General features: G+C 46.3%; 1 protein-coding gene across 4 annotated transcripts in view; it reads right to left on the reverse strand.

Moving 5' to 3' along the window:
- Window positions 1-396: 396 nt before the first annotated feature.
- USF3 (upstream transcription factor family member 3) overlaps window positions 397-18,712 on the reverse strand; it is a 36,648-nt gene continuing 18,332 nt past the window's right edge. For 2 of the 4 annotated variants that reach the window (XM_056339233.1, XM_056339235.1), the window contains 3 exons: window positions 17,144-17,226; window positions 15,508-15,604; window positions 397-14,380 (listed from right to left, as the gene is read on the reverse strand). In XM_056339233.1, the coding sequence (XP_056195208.1) occupies window positions 7,911-14,380; window positions 15,508-15,604; window positions 17,144-17,226 (6,650 nt within the window). In that variant the 3' untranslated portion in view covers window positions 397-7,910. The remainder of the gene's footprint in view (window positions 14,381-15,507; window positions 15,605-17,143; window positions 17,227-18,712) is intronic. The other 2 variants (XR_008821941.1, XR_008821942.1) reach the window with 2 other exon arrangements.

Below are 18,712 nucleotides of genomic sequence, written 5' to 3' on the forward strand. Positions count from 1 at the left end.
TAACAGGGAAGAGCAGGTCGCTCCAGCAGGGAACAGCGCCTTTGCACAGCGCACTGGCACCACACCGATGCTCAAGTAGCTGTTGCTCCTGGGCAGTGCTCAGTGCGGCTACCGGCCCTCTGCGAGCAGGGACTGTGACTGCTCGGGGACTGTCCTCAGTCCTGCGCGCGTCCTCTTGAAGTTCTGAACGCAGCCTCCTCGTTAAGCCTAGAGTCGTTGAAGTAACAAAATAGGAGCTCACCTGTCAATACTAGAATTTAATTTTAAGAAAATAATCTTCCATAAAGTCATCTTCCGTGTCCATAAGAACTTTCAGGTCTTCTATAATGTCATCTTCCCTGTCTCGTCAGAATTTTCAGGTTTGGGGGAAAGCAGCAGTACTCAAAGAATAGAGTATTCAAAGAGCATTTTTCTTTTTTTTTAATAAAATACTATCATGTTTGTATCTATACAAATAATTATTACAACTATTAAACAAAGTATTACATTAAACAATAGAAATCTCAGAACTCTGAACAAGATCATGGTTTGGGATATTTACACCTGAATGCAACACATTTGTAAAAAGATGTCAAAATAAACAGAACAAGATCTTATTTACAACTGGAAGATGATGTTCCTGTTCATTCATTTTAGATTTCTACTGCAGAGTTCCTGTTCTCCATTACAAAATAGTAAGGACTTTCCACTGGGGCTTTATCCAAGTAATTTACAGCTGTATAAAACAGAAGCACAGCAGAAAACTCTGTACTGAATATAAATAATTTACATTGGGGAGGGCAACAGCATCTTTGATTAATCTCCTGTGGCAAAATCCCTATTTGCTTCCCTTCTCACAGTGAGCTGGCAGAGCGGGGCAACCCACTGTGAGCTCAGTGGTTTCACATTTGTGATGGCTGAAACAGCCACGCATATTGCAAACTTGGAAACCTACTTGTAAAAATACTTTTGGTGAGGCAGAAAGAAATGGTGTGATTTTTTTAAAAATTTATCTCGTAACACCTGGTATCAGCAAAATAATAAACGGCTTCCGTGTAACTAAGCAGGGCTTGCTTGCAGAGAGAAGGCGGTTTTGTATCGTCGTGACCAAAACCCTCTGCTGAGTCTTTCACTGGTTTGTAGAATAACTTGCTCTGAGTGTAACCAGCGGGAATAAGGTGTTGGTGCTCTGAGGGTTTAGACTTGCTCTCGGGATTGCAGAGGCAGCAGGACATTGAAAACACCCTCATGTGCAAACCCACGTCTGCACTGGCCCACCCGCCCGCGCAGCTGCTGCCTGCGGGCCAGCGGCAGCGGGAGGAGGGAGCAGCAGTAGCAGGTAGCGGAGGTTGGGGGGGGGGTAAAGAACGGAGCTCCTTACAGCACTGTCATCAGCAAACACAGATCTGACCGACTGGGTGTAACAGAGGCAATGCCACTCTTGCCTTTCCAGTCAAAGTGAGATCATTACTAAGGTGATGAGCGAGAAACTTACTTGGGGAATAGCAAAAGACCACAGCTCGTAGCGCGGCTGACTACACTCGAGTCATCCAGAAACGTGTCGATTTGTGACCAAGGCCTTGAGCCAGGACCGCCCAAGCGCCTCTGAAGAAGGTGAAAAGACAACAGGAGATAAGAAACAACAAAATGCTGCCTGTTCCCCAGCAATGCCCTCCGCAGTGCCCTGCCCGGTGATTTAGCTCCTGCAACAGCACTGCAGTCACCAACCACCGCAGCAGCAATGCAGCTTTAAAGTGCAGTAGGAAATCTGTGCAAAACTCAGGAGGCTCTGTACTAGCACAGCACGTTTATTTTTTTTCAGAGAGGTGCTCTTCTGCCTGGGCAGCCGCGTAGTGACTGCAGCTGGGAGCAGGAGCTAGAAAACACATTCCAGTGAGGCTCAGCCACCCGCTTCAGTTCTCTGTTTCCTTAGTTGTTCTTAGAAGAGGTCCTTCCCCTCCATGAGAAGGTATATAAATGTCAATACATTCCTATTTTATTGCCTGCTTTCAACTTAGTCTGACTCTGCTCTTACCCTCCCAGGCTTCTTAAGGGATTCGCCAAGGCCTACGCTGCCGTACGCACCGGCCCTGCACCATTTGCTGTTTGTTGAAGCCCTTCAGGCCGAGCTGGAAGCCACAGCTCCACAAGGCTCGTCAGCGTGGCCGTCCCACCCTGGAGGCAGCGCTGAACCTCTCCCTTCTCCTGCTTGTTTTGCTAAATTAAGCAGAACTGGGTATTTTTCCTTTCTTTAAAGCCAAACCAAACCCCCACTTAGTGTAAGTAACCTTCAGCAAGGTAGTACAGAGAGAAAATGCCACACTCAGGCTAACAAATTGCAACTAAAACCAAAAATCTTTTCCAAATGCATCTTGAGAAACAAAGGAGCTGTTAATTGCCAGGTAATTCCTAGGAGAAAGAGATAAATTGTTCATGTCATAGATGTTTGCTGAAGAAAAGGTATTTCCTTGTCAAATTGTTACCAAGTAAACCAGAATCACTTGATCTGCAAAACTTACAGAAGCTCCTTTTGCAAACTTCCTCCCTCCCTCAAAAGCACAGACCAAGTAAGGCGAGCCGTCCTTACCTCTTACCAACCCGGCACCCACACAAACCAGCTTCAGTGGCAGGGGAAAAATAAAAGAAAAAAGAAAGAAAAGCACAACAGTTTCCATTCAACAGTAAAGATGCTGCGCCGGCTGGAACACCCACCTGGCAGCGGCACGAACTCACCTACCGAACCGAACGCGGGAAGCTGCGTGGAACAGCAGGAGTGATTCCTTTACAGTGAAGAGGAAAACCTAAACCATTTCATAATTAAAAACTAACAAAAATTCCTTAACATCTAATCTCCTCTCTTCTGATGTGAAATACCCAGTCCAGCCACTGTTCTTCCTAAAGGCATAGGAGTATGAACACGGGAGAAGCTGAAATCGGTGGCAAACCCACAGGGTGCTCTTAAATCAGGGACCTGGCCGGATTCAGCATTCAAAGACCATCTTGGACAGTCAATTAGACCAAAAGACGGCACAACAGAGCCAATTTTTCTATAATTAAATTGGTTTAAAAGCCAGTCAGCAGTGTAAATAGAAATTGGACAAACACATTTATACGAAGCTCTCGCAGATAGGTCTGCCTACCTTTCTTTCCATGGCAGTCTTCCCGATCCCACACCAACGCCACAGGATCATTTAGCATCACTTATGGTGCGTAAAAAGACTCACACCAGTATGTGGTTGACCTTCAACAGAAATTGCCACATTCAAGGAGGGCCATGAAATGCTATTTCTCCAGCCTGTTCTCAGCAGGTTTCAGAAAAAGTCCCGAGAAGGATGACAAAGTGGCATGGTGATTACGCAGGAATCGCCATGCCCTGTCACAACGCAGGGTACAATCCTCCCGAGAAGATGGAGGGTCACATGGGAATTACTTTTTGAGCCACATGTTGCAAAACTGTGCAGTTCCTGCAAAATCGCAATAGTCTTTGTATCGCTAAAACGCCCGTGCTGTGATTACCTGCACCAGCAAGGTCGCTGGTTTTGGTCACCTTTGTAAACAGAAAAGGGGCACAGGGAAGTTACTGACACAGTAACTGCCTCTTCAGAAAATAATAATAATAATAATAAAATAAATAAAACCCCAAACAAAATGCACAAAAATGTCACAGCTGACACTCAATTGTGAATACTCAGGATCACATTTAACCTCAATACACCGCCAGTGAAATTAATAGCAAAATCAATATGAAGGAATAAATACATAGAATAGAATGGCCTGTTCCAGCTGGGAGGGACCTCAGCGGCCACCCAGCCCCACGGCCTGGCCACTGCAGGGCTGACCACACGCTGCAGGTGGTGGTAAGGGCTCTGACCAAAGGCCTCACCCCCCGCCAGGCTCGGGGCAGCCACCACCTCTCTCGGAAGCCTGTCCCAGCGCCTGGCCACCTCTGGGTGACGAAAGGCTTCCTCGTGTCCAGTCTCAGCTCTGAACCGCTCCCGCGTGTCCCGTCGCTGGACCCCAGGGAGAAGAGCTCAGCACCTCCCTCTCCACCTCCCCTCCCCAGGGAGCTGCAGAGCGCCATGGGGTCGCCCCTCAGTCCCCTTCGCTCCAAACCAGACAGGCCCCAAGTCCCCAGCCGCTCCTCACAGGACACGAGCCCTGCGGCCCTTTCACCAGCTTTGGTCCCTCCTCTGGGCACCTTCGAGGACCTTCCCGTCCTTCTGAAACGGCGGGGCCCAGACCTGCCCCCGGCGCTCAGGGCGAGGCCGCGCCGAGGCTGGGCACAGCGGGGTGACCGGCTCCCTTGCCCGGCCGGTGATGCTGCGTGTGATGCACCCCCGGGTGCGGGTTGCCCGTGGCTGCCAGGGCACACTGCTGACCGATCCTGAGCCTGCTGCCCACCAGCACCCCGGAGCCCCTGCTGCAGGGCTGCTCTGCAGCCACTCCCCTCCCAGTTCACACTTGTGCCCGGTGCTGCTCCATCCCAAGTGCAGAATCCGCCACTGGGACTTGCTGGATTTCATCCCATCGGCCACAGCCCAAGGCTCCAATCTACCCAGATCCCTCTGCAAGGCCTCTTGTCCCTCAGGAGAGTCAACAGCACCTCCCAGTTCGGTACCATCAGCAAACTGGTGCGGTCAGCTCCTGCCCCCAGATCACTGACAAACACGCTGACCAGAACCGGCCGTAGCACTGAGCCCTGAGGGGCACCGCTGGCCACCAGGCGCCAGCCAGACGTAGCCCCATTCACTGTCACACTCTGAGCTTTGCCCTTCAGGCAGCTCTTCACCCAGCCATCGTGAACCCGCTATCCCACAGCCGGACAACTTGTCCAGAAGGATGCTGTGAGGAACTGTATCAAAAGCCTCACCAAAATAAAAAAAACCTACATCCACCACCTTCCCCTGACCCGCTGGGCAGGTGACCTTGTAGAAGGACATCAAATCAGTTAAGCGGGACTTTCCCTTTGCGAACCCATGCTGACCGTGCCCAGTGATTGCACTATTCTTTAAATGGCCTTTCAGTAGCACCCTTTATAACCGTCTCCATCATTTTTCCAGGAACTGAGGTGATACCGGCAGGTCTGTGGTTCCCTGGGTTCTTCCCTCACGCCCTGTTTGTAGATGGGAATAACATCGGCTGGCCTCAGCAGGGACCTCCCCAGGCTCCCAAGCCCTTTGGTGGGCGATCGAGAGGGTTCCTGCCATGACCCCACTAGCTCCTTCAGCACTCCAGGGTGAATCCCACCTGCCCCCATGGACTTTCACGCAACATTCAACCGTTGCAACTGGTCCGTGTGGATTTACAAGCTCACCCCAGTTTTCAGAGACATGATGAAGTAACGTAGTTTTCCCAGCAGACGAAACCCATGCGGGACTACATGAATGTCTGGGATGAAGAGCAGGATTATATAAAGTCCTGGAAGCCAGAGCTTAATTTTTCACTACTTCATCTTGAAAGCCAAATACACCATTGTGCACACAACTGCATTTAAAGAGAGCAAGAATGGCTGTTTCGCTTCCCTCCTTGAGGTCCAAACGCGTACGTAATGCATAGCATAGCTGCTCCTTCGATACTCATCTTTATCATCCAGAACCTACGGAGCCACTCCTCGTTACGGAACTCATTTCACCACCTGAGGGATCTACTGTGTCAGGGAAATGAATCTGATCACGAGTCTCACCAGGTAACACCCAGACCTGCAGTTCGCTAGTCAGTCCAAAGCCGAGGACCGATCGGTCATCGTTCTAACACTCCTGCTCGGCACGGGCCCGGTGCTGCCCTTCGGTCGGTAACCGCGCTTTGCAGCCCGTTTCACAGTCAAACTCGGACAAGCTGCCTTGCTGCGAAGTGAAATTAATATTCTATCTATAATTTTTAAGAAACACAGAGAACGGACGCACCCCTTAGATTTAGTGTCCTAAGGTCAGCTCCATCTGAATTAAAAAGTGATTCCCCATTTGAATCAGAACCATTTGACTTTGCAGGGAAAACATCAGACCCCAGGTTACAAGAGCAGACATTGTCAGGACAGACTACAGGCACAGCCCGGTTGTTTTTTATGCTAAAGCCTCTTTACTTTCCTGAATCAGCGTATAAGGACTTAGCAAAAATGAGGCCTGGGCAGTCAAGCTATGGAAAGATGTTTCAGGTCCCTCTTTGTGGGTCCTTCTTGGAGATGAAGGAATATCTTCCCTTCTGCCTTTCAAAGAAAAATAAACAAACAAACCAACCTAAAAAAATCCTAGGGAGTCTGCTCTTCCCCAATCCCTGACTAGGAGCGGCACTGGGGAAGAACCTGTGGCAGGTCCCAGGAGCAACAAGACAACGTGCTGGCGGGCAACACACAGGTGTGTCGCGCTTACGCTGCCCCGAGAAGAGCCCTGGCGCGGTTTTTGTTGCTCCCTGTCCGGGGAGAGCGAGAATTGCGTACAAAGAAACCTGAAGTTACTACGTTACTTGAAGAATCAAAACCAGAATGGTATTTCCAAGTACATAAAAATACAAGACAAGTATTTCTGCCTTGTTTGAAGAAAAAGCATGCCGTGGAGCTAATAAATAAATAAAACTTACCCAGTTCTTCCCTTTAAAAGAAACAGGAGAGAAATCTGTGAAAGTACTGGAGATTGGCCAGCGCGCGCACATTCACTCCATCTCTCACGCACATACAAACGCATCTCCCTTCCTCCTGGGGCTTCAAATCGCAACGTCTTCCTGGCGCGCAGCGTTTCCGTCCTGACACATTCACGTTCCTCCTTCAGCCACAATCATACCGGTTTAGACAAAAGGTGCGTTCAAGTGCAGAATACTGACATTATACGGATTATTAACTCAGGCTCGATCCCGTCAGCAACGTTAAGTAAAAACTGTGGCCCCAGGGATCCCTGCTCATTTTTTGCAGGATGCCACAGGCTCAGTCCTCCTCCTGTGTGCTGTCTGGTACAACAAAGGGCTGTCACTCACAGAAACCAGAAAGCTGGTGCTTGAGCATGGGCCAAAGAAAAGGAAAGGGGAAAAGGAAAAAAAAAAAAGAAGAAAAAAAAAAAAAAAAGACATTAAGAAGGTGCTAAACAAGGTACAAAACCCACCCTGAGGTAACTTGCAGCATACAAACAATGAAATGGCAACAAATACAACTGTTGTCTCTGCTGACTACACCAGGAGGAGTTGTAAGCTACATTAAAACGTTGCCCAAGTTCAGCAGTAACCGAAGCCGTTGTTAAAACACATCCAAACAAAAGTCTTCGAAACAGAAAGTCATGGGCTAAAGAAATCTGAATTTTCTAAACCAGCATTTTTAATTGCTGACCACGGAAACACATAGTAATTTTTGCCAGGTAAAGTCAGCCTTAAGTCAAGTGCACGTGACAAGCTTCCAAAAGACAAAAGCAGCACAACAAACGCCTTTATCAATTAGCGCTGCATTAACACAGACTTGACTTGCACTGAGACTCCTGAAGATATTTTACAAAGGAAAAAGAGAAACCCAAGCCACTTCAAGTTCGTCTGTAGTTTCAGGTAAACGCATCAGAAACAACCGAAACCTGTAGCATTTGTTTCCTGTCTCCCATACGGATACTCTCACTCCTTTCTTTACATCCACGAATTACTGAGGGTGGCCCTTACCCTGGAACAATCGCACATCAAACCTGATTGTTGGAAAATCAACAACCAATATTTGCACAGCTCTCAATGTTGCATCCTTACTGTTTACTAGTAAGTAAGCATTGCTATAGGCACTGGTGCTTTAGAGTTAGTAAGGTGGATGGAAATACAGTGTGTATATAAATACGAGAAGTACCCATATACATACATTTAGGCAAATAAACAGTGATGCTATGAATGGTCTCTTCAGAGATGCCAGTAAGATCCACTTTCTTTTTCTTAAATATATAAACAATGCATCAGACCAGAAGTCAGTCCATTCCTTTTCATACAGCTGAGCTGCAGTCGTGACCTAGAATATGGCTTATATTGTGGGCAGGGCGGTTGGAGGACTGCTTGGAGGAATCTGAAGCAGATGTGTTTGCAATGGAAAGCAGCGGTGACATTGCTGAACCATCTGGAGGAAGAGCCGTGGCTATTTCTGGAAACAAAGACGTTAAGTTAAAATTGGATAAGTGCGACGTGTTGGTCATGTGCATTGGCGGCATATCGGGAAGCAAAGGAAAACTGGGCTGAGCAAAACCAACAGGCCTGGGAGGAGACAAAATGGATCCAAATCGATTGTTTAAACTTCCGCTACTCGGCTTCTCCGTGCTTGGGTTAGGAAACATTTGATTGGGAAAGTAAGGGATGGAAATGTCATTGGAAAGGGTAGGGTGGGCAGGAGAGTAAGGTGGGTAGAAGGATGGCAGCGTGTTCTGAGGATCGACTGGGATCAGAGCTGGTGTTCGAGTGGCACTAGGCTGAGTGACTGGTGGGATGAAAGAGGCGTTGGCATTTATCGGTGGATTCATGCCACCCTCCGGAATAAAAGGGAATCCAAAATTCTGAGAGAGAGTGTGTTGGTCAGGGGCCGCGTTATCATTAGACACTTGAGGGCCATCAGACATAAATCGGACAATGCTTCCTCTTTTTTCTATCGCAGACTGCTGGCGCCCAAGGATCATACTGCTGCTGGTGGACAGGGGAAGGTGGGGAAGGCTAGGGTCGAAGACATTTCCGTGTCTTTGATTTCCGGATCGATTCCTTTCGGGCTGACGTATTTTAGAACCTCCATTATCTTGCAGAGGATGCCTTGACCGCTGAGTAACTGAAGAATTTGGCTGACGAACAGAAGGTTGCCCTTGCTCGCCATTTCCGTGAGAAACTGCAGGGTGAGGGTGAGTTGGCCTCACAACTCCATGCATGTTGCTAGAAACTGGCGTATTCATGTGGCTCTTAGTTCCGTGACTGTCTGTCATCCTCATGGGATTGGACTTCTGCACAGAGATGTTTGGGCTTGTATTGCGACCCTGAATATCTCCCGAGGAAGAAGAACTCGAAAAAGGAATAGTCAAAGAACTGTTCCTTGTGTTAATTGCACCGATAGACATGTCACAGCTCTCCCTACTCTGGCCATCGCCATCTCTTCGGATGTGGACGCTTTCGCGCGCTGGGGGACAGCTGTACTCGATCGTGGAGGAGGCGCCACACTGCGTGTTCCTTTGATGTTCTGGGATCGATCTTTGGCTTCCACTAACTTGATCTCCAAGGTGAGGGGCAAGTAAACTCTGCATAAAGCTTTGGTGGCACGTGTTTTCATTTTCCCTCGATGGCAGGGTGTTTCCTGTCGGAATACCCTGCACCGGTTGGTAGGGCAATCTCTTCTGTCTCTCTATGGAGGGCCCAGTATTTTGACCAATGCGAAATGCTTGCGACTGCATGCCCCTGAGGGATGACACAGAATTACCGATTTCGCTGTTTCTTGAGGCCTGTACATCAAAATTGCCTGTCGGTTGCTGATTGGGTCCAGCTGGCTTAAACGTTTGACAATCAGAAAGCCGCTGCACGTCTGAGCCAACTGTATGGTCGACAGATAAGCGGCCCTGCATATTATGAATCACCAACCCTTTATTTCTAGAAACATCGAGATAGCTTCTCATTTCAAGCTGGTCAGAAACCCTAGGGCCTTGAAGAGCTATTCCTATTCTCTGTTCTGAATTAGAGGGCGTCTTCCCAATGAGAGCCTCAGCAGAGTAGCTGGAAACTCGGTTCCTCTCCTGCCTATGAGGGGTGCACGTCATATCGGATGGCCTGGTTACGATGCTTGCCTGGGACACCATTTGCTGCTCTAAGCCTCTGGAGGTCATAAGTCTTTGCATCTGATTGTGCCCTGACACGTGTTCAGAAGCTGACCCTTGCTGTCTGCTGCTAACATCTTGTTGCTGTTGATGCATAATATCCTGATTTATATGACTCTGAGGATGGTTGTGATGGTTTCTGCTTGTTGCAGGATTTTCACAGTTCTTTTCAGGCTGGGAAGCTCCAAAGTGCTGCTGCATCTGCTGCTGCATTTGCTGGTGGTGAGGATGAGGCTGACCACCTTTCTGCCGCGTTTGATCACTTCCATGGTGTTTTTGCTGGAGGGAAAGTTGTGTGGCTGTTGTTCCCTGGATGAGATTGCGTTTCTTTTGCATCTGCACCTCCTGCTGTATCGTTCGCTGTTGGTGGACACTGTGGGGTTGAGAGTGGACCGAGTTTTCCCCGTGAGTGACGTGGTGCTGCAGCTGATACAAGTGATGCCTTTCTCTTAACTGACCAGCCTGCTGCTGCTTTAAGTATGGATGATTGCTGTGAAGGTGAGATATGCCTTGAGCAGGAACATGTTGAATCGGCTGCAAGTGCTGCCCTGCCGGGCCTTGCTGCTCCGAAATGGACGGCTGAGAACCGCACTGAACTTCAGTTTGCCTTAAAGCTGGTGTTACAAAGTTGCTGTTGGGTGGGAATAACCTATTGAGGCCATCGGTGTGCCCTTGATTGCTCACCGATGCCACCGAATTGGATGAATTAGGAGGAATCTGGCTGACTAGCATCTGCGTTTGATCAGCGATACTCTCGGGTGTTCGGTTCATCAGCGCCATCCCCTCGAGCCTTATGGGCGTCGTCTGGCACTGCTTTTGCCTCTTTGCCGTAGAGAGGAGAAGGTCATCTTGAACAGCCCGCTTGGCTGAGTCTTTGCGACCTTCATGATTTTGCTGCTTTAAGTGCGAGTCCTGCAGCTGGGGAGCCTGCATGGTGCTTGCCCTGATTGCGTTCAGTTGTTCCTGGGCATAGTCACTCATCATAGCAGGTCCAGGAGACTGGTTGAGGTATGTGCTGGACGGAAGGGAGAGGCTCACAGTTGCAGGGACGCTCGCTGGCTCTGAAGGCTGGGATAAACTGGAGCAACTCACAAGGGGATGGACAATGCGACTCTGGTGTATTAGATTATTCACGCTTAAGCTGGTTATGCTTGGTGACTGGGAAGCGGAAATCTGAGAAGAAGCGTTTGATGTTTCCACACCTCCTACAGAGCAGCTTGGCTTTTCAACCGGTCTATCGACATGTGCCTGTACTGTATCTGGAGCACTGAATTTGTTTGGTGCCACTTCCAACGGCCCTGCACTATTTTCTTTCACTGGTTGAGGTTTAAAAGGCTGTTGCTCTCTCTCCAAAGGTGCAACCTCAGTTGACTTAGAGATGGCATCCCTCATGTTAACCTGAATTCCTCCTCCACCTTTCTCAAGGCTTTCCTGGTCAAAAATAGCTCTTGCAGCAAGAGCTACAATGTCAGTCTGTTCTGAAAATGTGCAGCTGTTACATGTACTGGTTGAGGTGCTGCTCGTAACATCTTCTCTGGTGGTATCTGGCAACATAGATGCAACTGAGAAGCCTCGACTGCTGCCAGAGCTAGTTGACATCGGGGAGTCTGCCTGCCTACTAGTGATAAGGGAAGCACTGACTACTTCCTGATCAGAAATGCAGGAGTGATGCTGCGAGAGAGCATCACCTTCCGTGTTCATTAGCAAGAGTTCCTGCTTCTCAGGCAAATCAACATTTGATTCTGATGATTTAGAGTTTTCCATGGGAAAATTAGAATGCTCCCCCTGAACAGTAAATGAAGAGGTTTTTTCCACAGCTGTTCTTTCTTTCGTGAGATCAGACAGCATTTTGGTTAGTCCCTGTCCTTCCAACAAGTCTGCATCTTGCATTACCACTGAGGAATCCTGCACAACGCTGCAGGACTCTGAAATCGTTCCTGCCTTGGAACCTGGATCTGCTGTGCTGCTCTGCGCTGCTGATGTCCCAGCAACCTGAGAATGTGTCACATGTGCTTCAGTACGAGAGGACGTTAAGGTGCCAGGGGGTTCACAGGGTTTGGGAGACTCTGACAAGGCAGAGCTGGTTGGCAGGCGGTTCTGAGGTCCACGGGCCTGCTGGCCAGGAGCAGCATCTTTGGAAGTCGGCGGGGCGAGCGGCAGCTGCTCTGACACCGCAGACTCCAGGGGCGAGGAAGAAGGTGCCTCTGCTGAGCTCGGCTCAGGGGCAGAGCAGGTTTTCACCGCCTGTTCAGAGCTCACGGTCTCTTTGGGACGACAGTCAGAGATGCTGACACTGCTTGATGCTGCCACACCGCTTGCCTGCGACGCCGTTAAAGCTTGCGACACTGCTGGAGAGTTTTCAAGCAGCCCCTCACCATTTGAAGGCTTTGCCGCTGTTTCCACAGGAGCACAGTCCACCTTCCCTGCATCTTTGCAAGGAACTGCTGGGCAGGATACTTTACTGTTGACTGCCTGGTGCTTCTTTGTATTTGGCTTTTTGTTTGTCCTTTTGGATTTTGCACTGGATGGCAAACCAGCAGCCGCTTTTTGGGGAGAAGTGTTTATTGAATTAGATGCACTAGTTAATACCGAAACCTCTGCAGGTACTGAGGATGCCACCGAAGCTGGTAATGACATGCAGTTAACCGTGGCAATCTGGTTACTGACAGTTGTGGGATTGGTAGGGTGGCTGAGAGACAAGTGTAAGCAGCTCTGCCCAGCCATTTGCGATATGCTTTGATTGAGGTTAGCTAAAGCACCGAACGTATTGAGGGCAACATTGGTATTTGGATCTTCGCTGGTGGTGGGTTGAATAATTTGCATAGGGGCTTGATTTGAAGCTCCGGATGAAGACATCACAGGCTGCAATGCAAAAAGCTGCCCGTTCAGTGAGATGGTTTGAGGATGCTGTTGACTGGACATGGTAACTGAAAACGTTTGTGTAGAGCTAGAAGATGGCAAAGAAGACGGTCTGGGTAATATATGGACAAGGTGTTTCCCTCCGAAAGTCTGCTGGAGAGAGGCATTTTGTACGGAGCTGCTGGAGTTTGCGATTGCAGTCGGCCCGTTCACAGGAACTCTTACAGAAGCAGAAGGCTGAGCAGAGAGGAGGGGCAGAGGATTCTGATTAGCAGCTTGTATAATTACAATTTGCTGACTAACGTTTTGGCTGGGAACTTCCGCTCTCACAATTGGAGGGCATGGAGCGGGGTTTGGAGGCTGGAGGATGATGACGTTCTGGTTAGCTGGTGCTCCTGTAACAGCTGACGCGACTGGCTGAGCCATCTGAATCACCTGCATAGCTGAATTCAATGGAAGGATATTTCCTGCAGGCTGAGTTTTCACCTGCGGCTGGCTGATTAATGGCTGCATAGGTAAGGGTGGGCACGAGGGCAAGGTAACTACAATCTGTTCAGCTGCCTGGCCATCCCCAGGCAGAGAAGTATTCAGACTAATACTCGTAGTCAAAGGCCTGCTGTGAGCAGAAGATACGGTGCCGGCACCATTAACTGGCTCGTTTAACAGAGCAGTCATTATACTGGATGGCGTTTGGCTGAGTGGCTGAACGGTATTTCCCGCCAGCTGCAAAGTTGTCCATGTGGTCTGTGTGTTTCCAGCTGAAGGCATCCGCGTAAGGCTACTCATGTTTTTCAAGTCTGAAGTGCCAACACCTGAAGAGCCTGAAAAAGCCCAGCAGTTCTCCAGGGGACTGGCAGGCAGAGTGCTTATTGCCATCGCAGCCTTTGTTCCCTCTGCTGCAGAAGTCACAGGCATTCCAGCGCTACTTACTAAGTCTGTACTTTTGAGGGCATTTACAGAGGAAAAGCTGTCTGCAGTAGACAGTCTCACAGATGGCACGCAAGCTGTGTCCGTGGTCGAAATGACACAGCTTTCCTCAAGGTCACTCCTAGAACTCTGTGTATTTGAGCAAGTTGTATTCACCTGTTGAACTTGGGAGGCTTCCATGGAGGCACTGGAAGGAAGGCTGATGGCCTGCAGGAGCGTTTTCTTTGTTAGTTTAGGGCCCTCCTCCTCATTTTTACTTTTGGGGAGATTCTGATCATTCTGTGGTGCATTACTTGACGAACACTGTAGTTCCTGTTCTGTTCCGGACTGAGATGCGCTCTGCAAGCTGGCAGTAGCAGCGGCGAGCACACCTCGCTCATTCTCTGCAGTGGAAAGCTCAAGGACGTTCCCTGCTGCAGCTGTCTGAGCGGAGGCCAGTGGAGAAAGAGTAGTTTGTGACCATGGCTTGTTTTCTGTGGGGTAAATACCAGAAATTGTCACAGGAGTCACTATGTTGCAAGTTCTCTGGACTGGCACAACATTGGCTGTTTGCTTTTGTAAATTATGACCAACATTGAACGTTATTCCCTGGACAGATGCTCCCTGGTTATTTCCATTGGGTTGACTCCCGTTTGAATAGACAATGATGTTCTTTTGAACCTGGTCACCGGGAATAACAACAGAGACCTTCGCGTTTTTGAGATTTCCCTTCCAGTGGATTGTAGGGTCATCATACAGGCAAATATCATTTGCTTTCAGTAGTTCGATGTATCTCCCGTTTTCCTTTTGCAGTTCATCCAACTGTTTCCGGAGTTTTTTTATTTCTTCAGCTAGAAAACAGTGGAGAGCACTCCATTACATCAGCACCGCAGCAAATACTAGGTAACGTTACCACATGATTTGGAGAGTAAATACTATGTAGTATTGAAATAAATTGTTAATGACATATGCTCTCTTCAAACAGTTCATGTAACATGAATGTGTTCACAAAACGTAAATCCTGATAAGCCCCTCTACTGAGTGGGAAGGTGAATGAACTTCACAGACTATTCCATCACCAATAGCAGGATATGTCAAATTACTGAGTTAGAAAAAAATATCAGGACTAACTCAGATGAAACTGAACACTAATCAAATTGTTTAATTACTGAAAGAAAGACAAGCATATTGATTTTTTTTTCTCTTTTCCCTGTGCCTTTGCAAAGGCTAAAACTGTTTTTATTTAATTGATAATCTCATGGCTTTCCAGGACAATTAAGTTTCATTACCTCTAAACATGATATGCAAAATTAAATACAAAGCACTTATGTAAAACCACAAAAACCAGCAACGCACTTGGAGATGGCTCATCTAACTAAGAAAATCACCTAGGGTTTCCAAACCCAATTACAACAACAAGATAAAAACCAAACTATTTAGAATTCCATTTTATGGGTAGAAATGAAAATCGCAAACCGCAACATTAGCTTTGAGAGCTTTGTATTTTTACACATCTATTTAAGAAGATTTTTATACAATACATTGTATTTTTATAAAATAGGCACTTTTGCAGCATTTGAAAGGAATAAAAAAAAAGCTCTATGCATGAAGGAAACTATGGTTTTGATGACAAAAATTCAACTGAAGTTTGTCAGAAATTATGCTGGTCACTACAGTAGAATAAATCAGGACAGAATCTACCAGACGATGTCACATCACTTAAAAGCTCTGTAATTATTTTACGTCACAAAGCCATTGCTTCATTATCTTATACCTATGTGCAAGAACACACACTTGGGCATTCTGTTGGCTTCCTGTTCCAAGATATTCTAAGCAGCTGTATTTTTCCTGTATGTGCATAATGTCTTGGGATTCCCAAGTCTGTTGATCCAGGCTTTGTTGTTAATTAGTTCTAACAAACCACACAGTAGAAGTGAGTGACAGAAATTCTAGAGTCTTCAGCAGCATCTGTACTTACCCTGTTCATTGTTCCCTCCATTTAACAGAAGTTCGTCATTCTGTCTTTTCATTTCTGTTATATACTTAAAGGCCTGATCCAGGATCATGTTCTTGCTCTTTAAAAGAGAACATATACATAAAATTAGGAGAAAGGTCTATCATTGGTAGGTCCATTAATAATGAGATTACACTTGCTCCAAAAGGTCTTTACTTTAAAAATACGTTAACCTGAATGATTCCCTGAATATTGCTGGGTGATATTTTTTTTGGTTTGGGGAGTTTTTTTGTGTGGTTTTGTTTTGTATTGTTTTTTAAGATGAATCACAGGTTTCATGAATGATATTGACCCTAAAATATCATGAGTTTTTACAAAATAACATTTTCAGTGCTGGAGCTGACATTTTCCAATGCCTGAAGCTAGATGCTAAGGCCACAGAACCTGAACAGCAAGCATAATTTCTTGCTGAGCAGCCTAAAATTCATGTTCACTAATAAACCTATACATCACATGAAATTTCCAGGATACTGCCTTGTAAATATTTTATTAGAAAAGAAACAAACATGAAACAATTATCCAGGGAGGTGTATGCATAATTTTGAAAGTAATATACTGGAGAGTACGGAAAAGAAAATATGCCATAACACCTCACCATCTTCCTTTTATGAAACTATGCTTATTCTGCCTGTGAAACTTCTTGTGCACTTCTAATTTCTTCTTCTACTGTTCTGTAGGAACAGTCTCTGCTGTAGATTGCCGTCTTGAAAAAGATGCTTCTGTGCATCAGCTTCAAACCATTTGTCTTGCTTCATCTTTCACAAGGACAGAGTCTTAAATTTACTATTATTATCTCACTTTCTGAATAGCTTTCATGCCATTATATGAAAGAAGACAAAAAGAAGCATGCATGCAATTCTATTTACACCTTAGGACATTAAGTGATCACCAGCAAACGGGGACTGAAGAATGACCTGAAAAATGATCTTGCTTAACACATAGCTTTCAGCACTCGGGCATCATACAGACCACATTAAACAGCATCAGTAGAAAACAACTTGACGAACAGGAGTCGCACAACATAATCAGCAACCCACTGTCCATATCCAACCTACTTCTGCCTGGCCCACCACCCCTCCTACGGAGGAAAAGGTGATCAGCTACCCCTCTGCTCAACGCAACAGGACAGGCAGCAGCCAAGAGAGGATTTTTACCTTCTGTTGTTACTAACGTGCAGGCACCCTTAATGAGAACTTTGGAAAGCTGTGAATCAAACGCACAGGCAGACATCAGCAAGCTAACCAAATCGCTGTGGGCAAATTAAGTCTAGCTTACACTTGCTCATAAGTACTGTGCATATGAATTGAGGAGAAAGTCAGTTACATGTCCAGCTTGTAGCATTTCATTCCTTCAGCAGTCACAGGCAACGCTTTCGGATAAAAAGCTCAAAAATCTGTGTAAATACATGCGTGTGGCCCTGCACTTCCAAGAACGAGTTCTATTACAATTACTTTTTAAAATACTAATGACTAGTAAGATTTCAGAGTGTATAAATTCAGACAGTCTCAGACAAATAGTGAAATAAGCATTTATACTTCTACAGACAGAAACACACAAGCATTTTACAAGAAACTTGTATGCACTCTGAACAGACACTCACCTGCTTAAGTGCTGGAGAGCAGGGAATGAGTTCTCCAATTCTGTTTATCCCAGCATTAATCTTCTTCTTTCGATGTCTCTCCACTAAGCAAAAACAATATGTGCTGCGTCATGTGGTTGGGCAAGTCAGCACAATGGCAGCACAACTAGGACCAACGTAAGGGCTCATAAATACATTATTTTGTGACATATTGGAACCCTTAGTAACTTGAGAGAAGAAAAAAATTCCTCTACAGTAAACCTGTTACTGAACTCGGTGGAATTGAGAGCTGTAATGTAAGCAGCAGTATCTTTAAAAGGTGGGGATGCTCTAGACCCCTCTGTGGAAAAGAGGAGTTACTGCAACTCAAAATTCAGGTTTTGATAATGCTTCATAGCTGAGTTTTACGACACACTTTTTCACAAGGCATACAGAAAGCAAATGAACCAAGATTACAGAAAGAATCCATTTCAGATTTGGGAAGGAAATCTCTCTCTCTCAAATAGTAATGTCTAGTTTAGCACCAAAATAGAAATAGTTTAGATTTTACCAGTTTTCAATCTTCATTTTAAATCTATATTGATGGAGCAGCCAACAATGAATATAGCTGAAGCTCTAGGTATATGGACTACCAGTTACTCTTTTTATGTTCTAAGGTGTAACTGTTCCTCAAGGTCTAATTGAGACTGGGAGTGAAGGGAGTATTGAACGAACAGTATTGCCAGTGAATTACACGTTTTGGAGGAGGTCAGAAAATGCTTCATTTACAGGCCTCACTAGAGGACTGTAACTCTTCACAAGGCCTACACATTGGCACAAAGGGTGTACACTACAAGTCTAGCAGTGCAAACACCTCTGGGCACAGTTTTTTCAGACAGTATTAATCTCTATTTTCCACCCACCATAGCCCAGCTTCTTTTAAATACAGTTCACTCTCATGTAGCTGTTTCTCTGACTGAAAATGTTTTGGTGTTCTATGCAAACTAAAACTATTAGATGCCTCTTTCGCAAAAAGCCTGAAAAAAAAGTTCTGTCACGGCTTTGTCAAGGTGCAAACCAATGTATGGCTCGTTCACTGTGCTGAACAAACCTTGTGGTTTGTGCAGCCGGGCAGCTTTTAGTGGCACACAGAAACACTAGTGACTATTTTATTGTACTCCTTTATAAAGAATATACTGATTTAAACAGTTTTATTTCAGTAGTCTGTCACTTCAATTTATGTTTCTCAAACTACTAAATTATTTTTTTTATTTCAGGACAGACCGGTGGCGTTGACAGGGACAGGCAGAAATACACTAAATACAGCAAGACCAAGTCTCTTCTGCAAGAACATTACCATATAAATCAGAGCAGCTGTATAAACATTAAAACACATGATCATTGGGACTTAATTTTTATGTATCTTACTAATACATACAGATATCACAGTGGTTGTGAAGTGCTATTCCATTGTTTTGATAATATTTTCCACACTCTACCCAAGCTTGTCCAGGCATTAATGACTAAGCAAGCTACAGGGACGGAGGGAGCTGGTCCCCACGTCTTGCAGAGTTCAGCCCAGTAGATGGAGACTCTGGAAAGCTATCAGCA

Source organism: Falco biarmicus, chromosome 5 (genome assembly GCF_023638135.1).
Source record: "Falco biarmicus isolate bFalBia1 chromosome 5, bFalBia1.pri, whole genome shotgun sequence".
Lineage (NCBI taxonomy): Eukaryota > Metazoa > Chordata > Aves > Falconiformes > Falconidae > Falco > Falco biarmicus.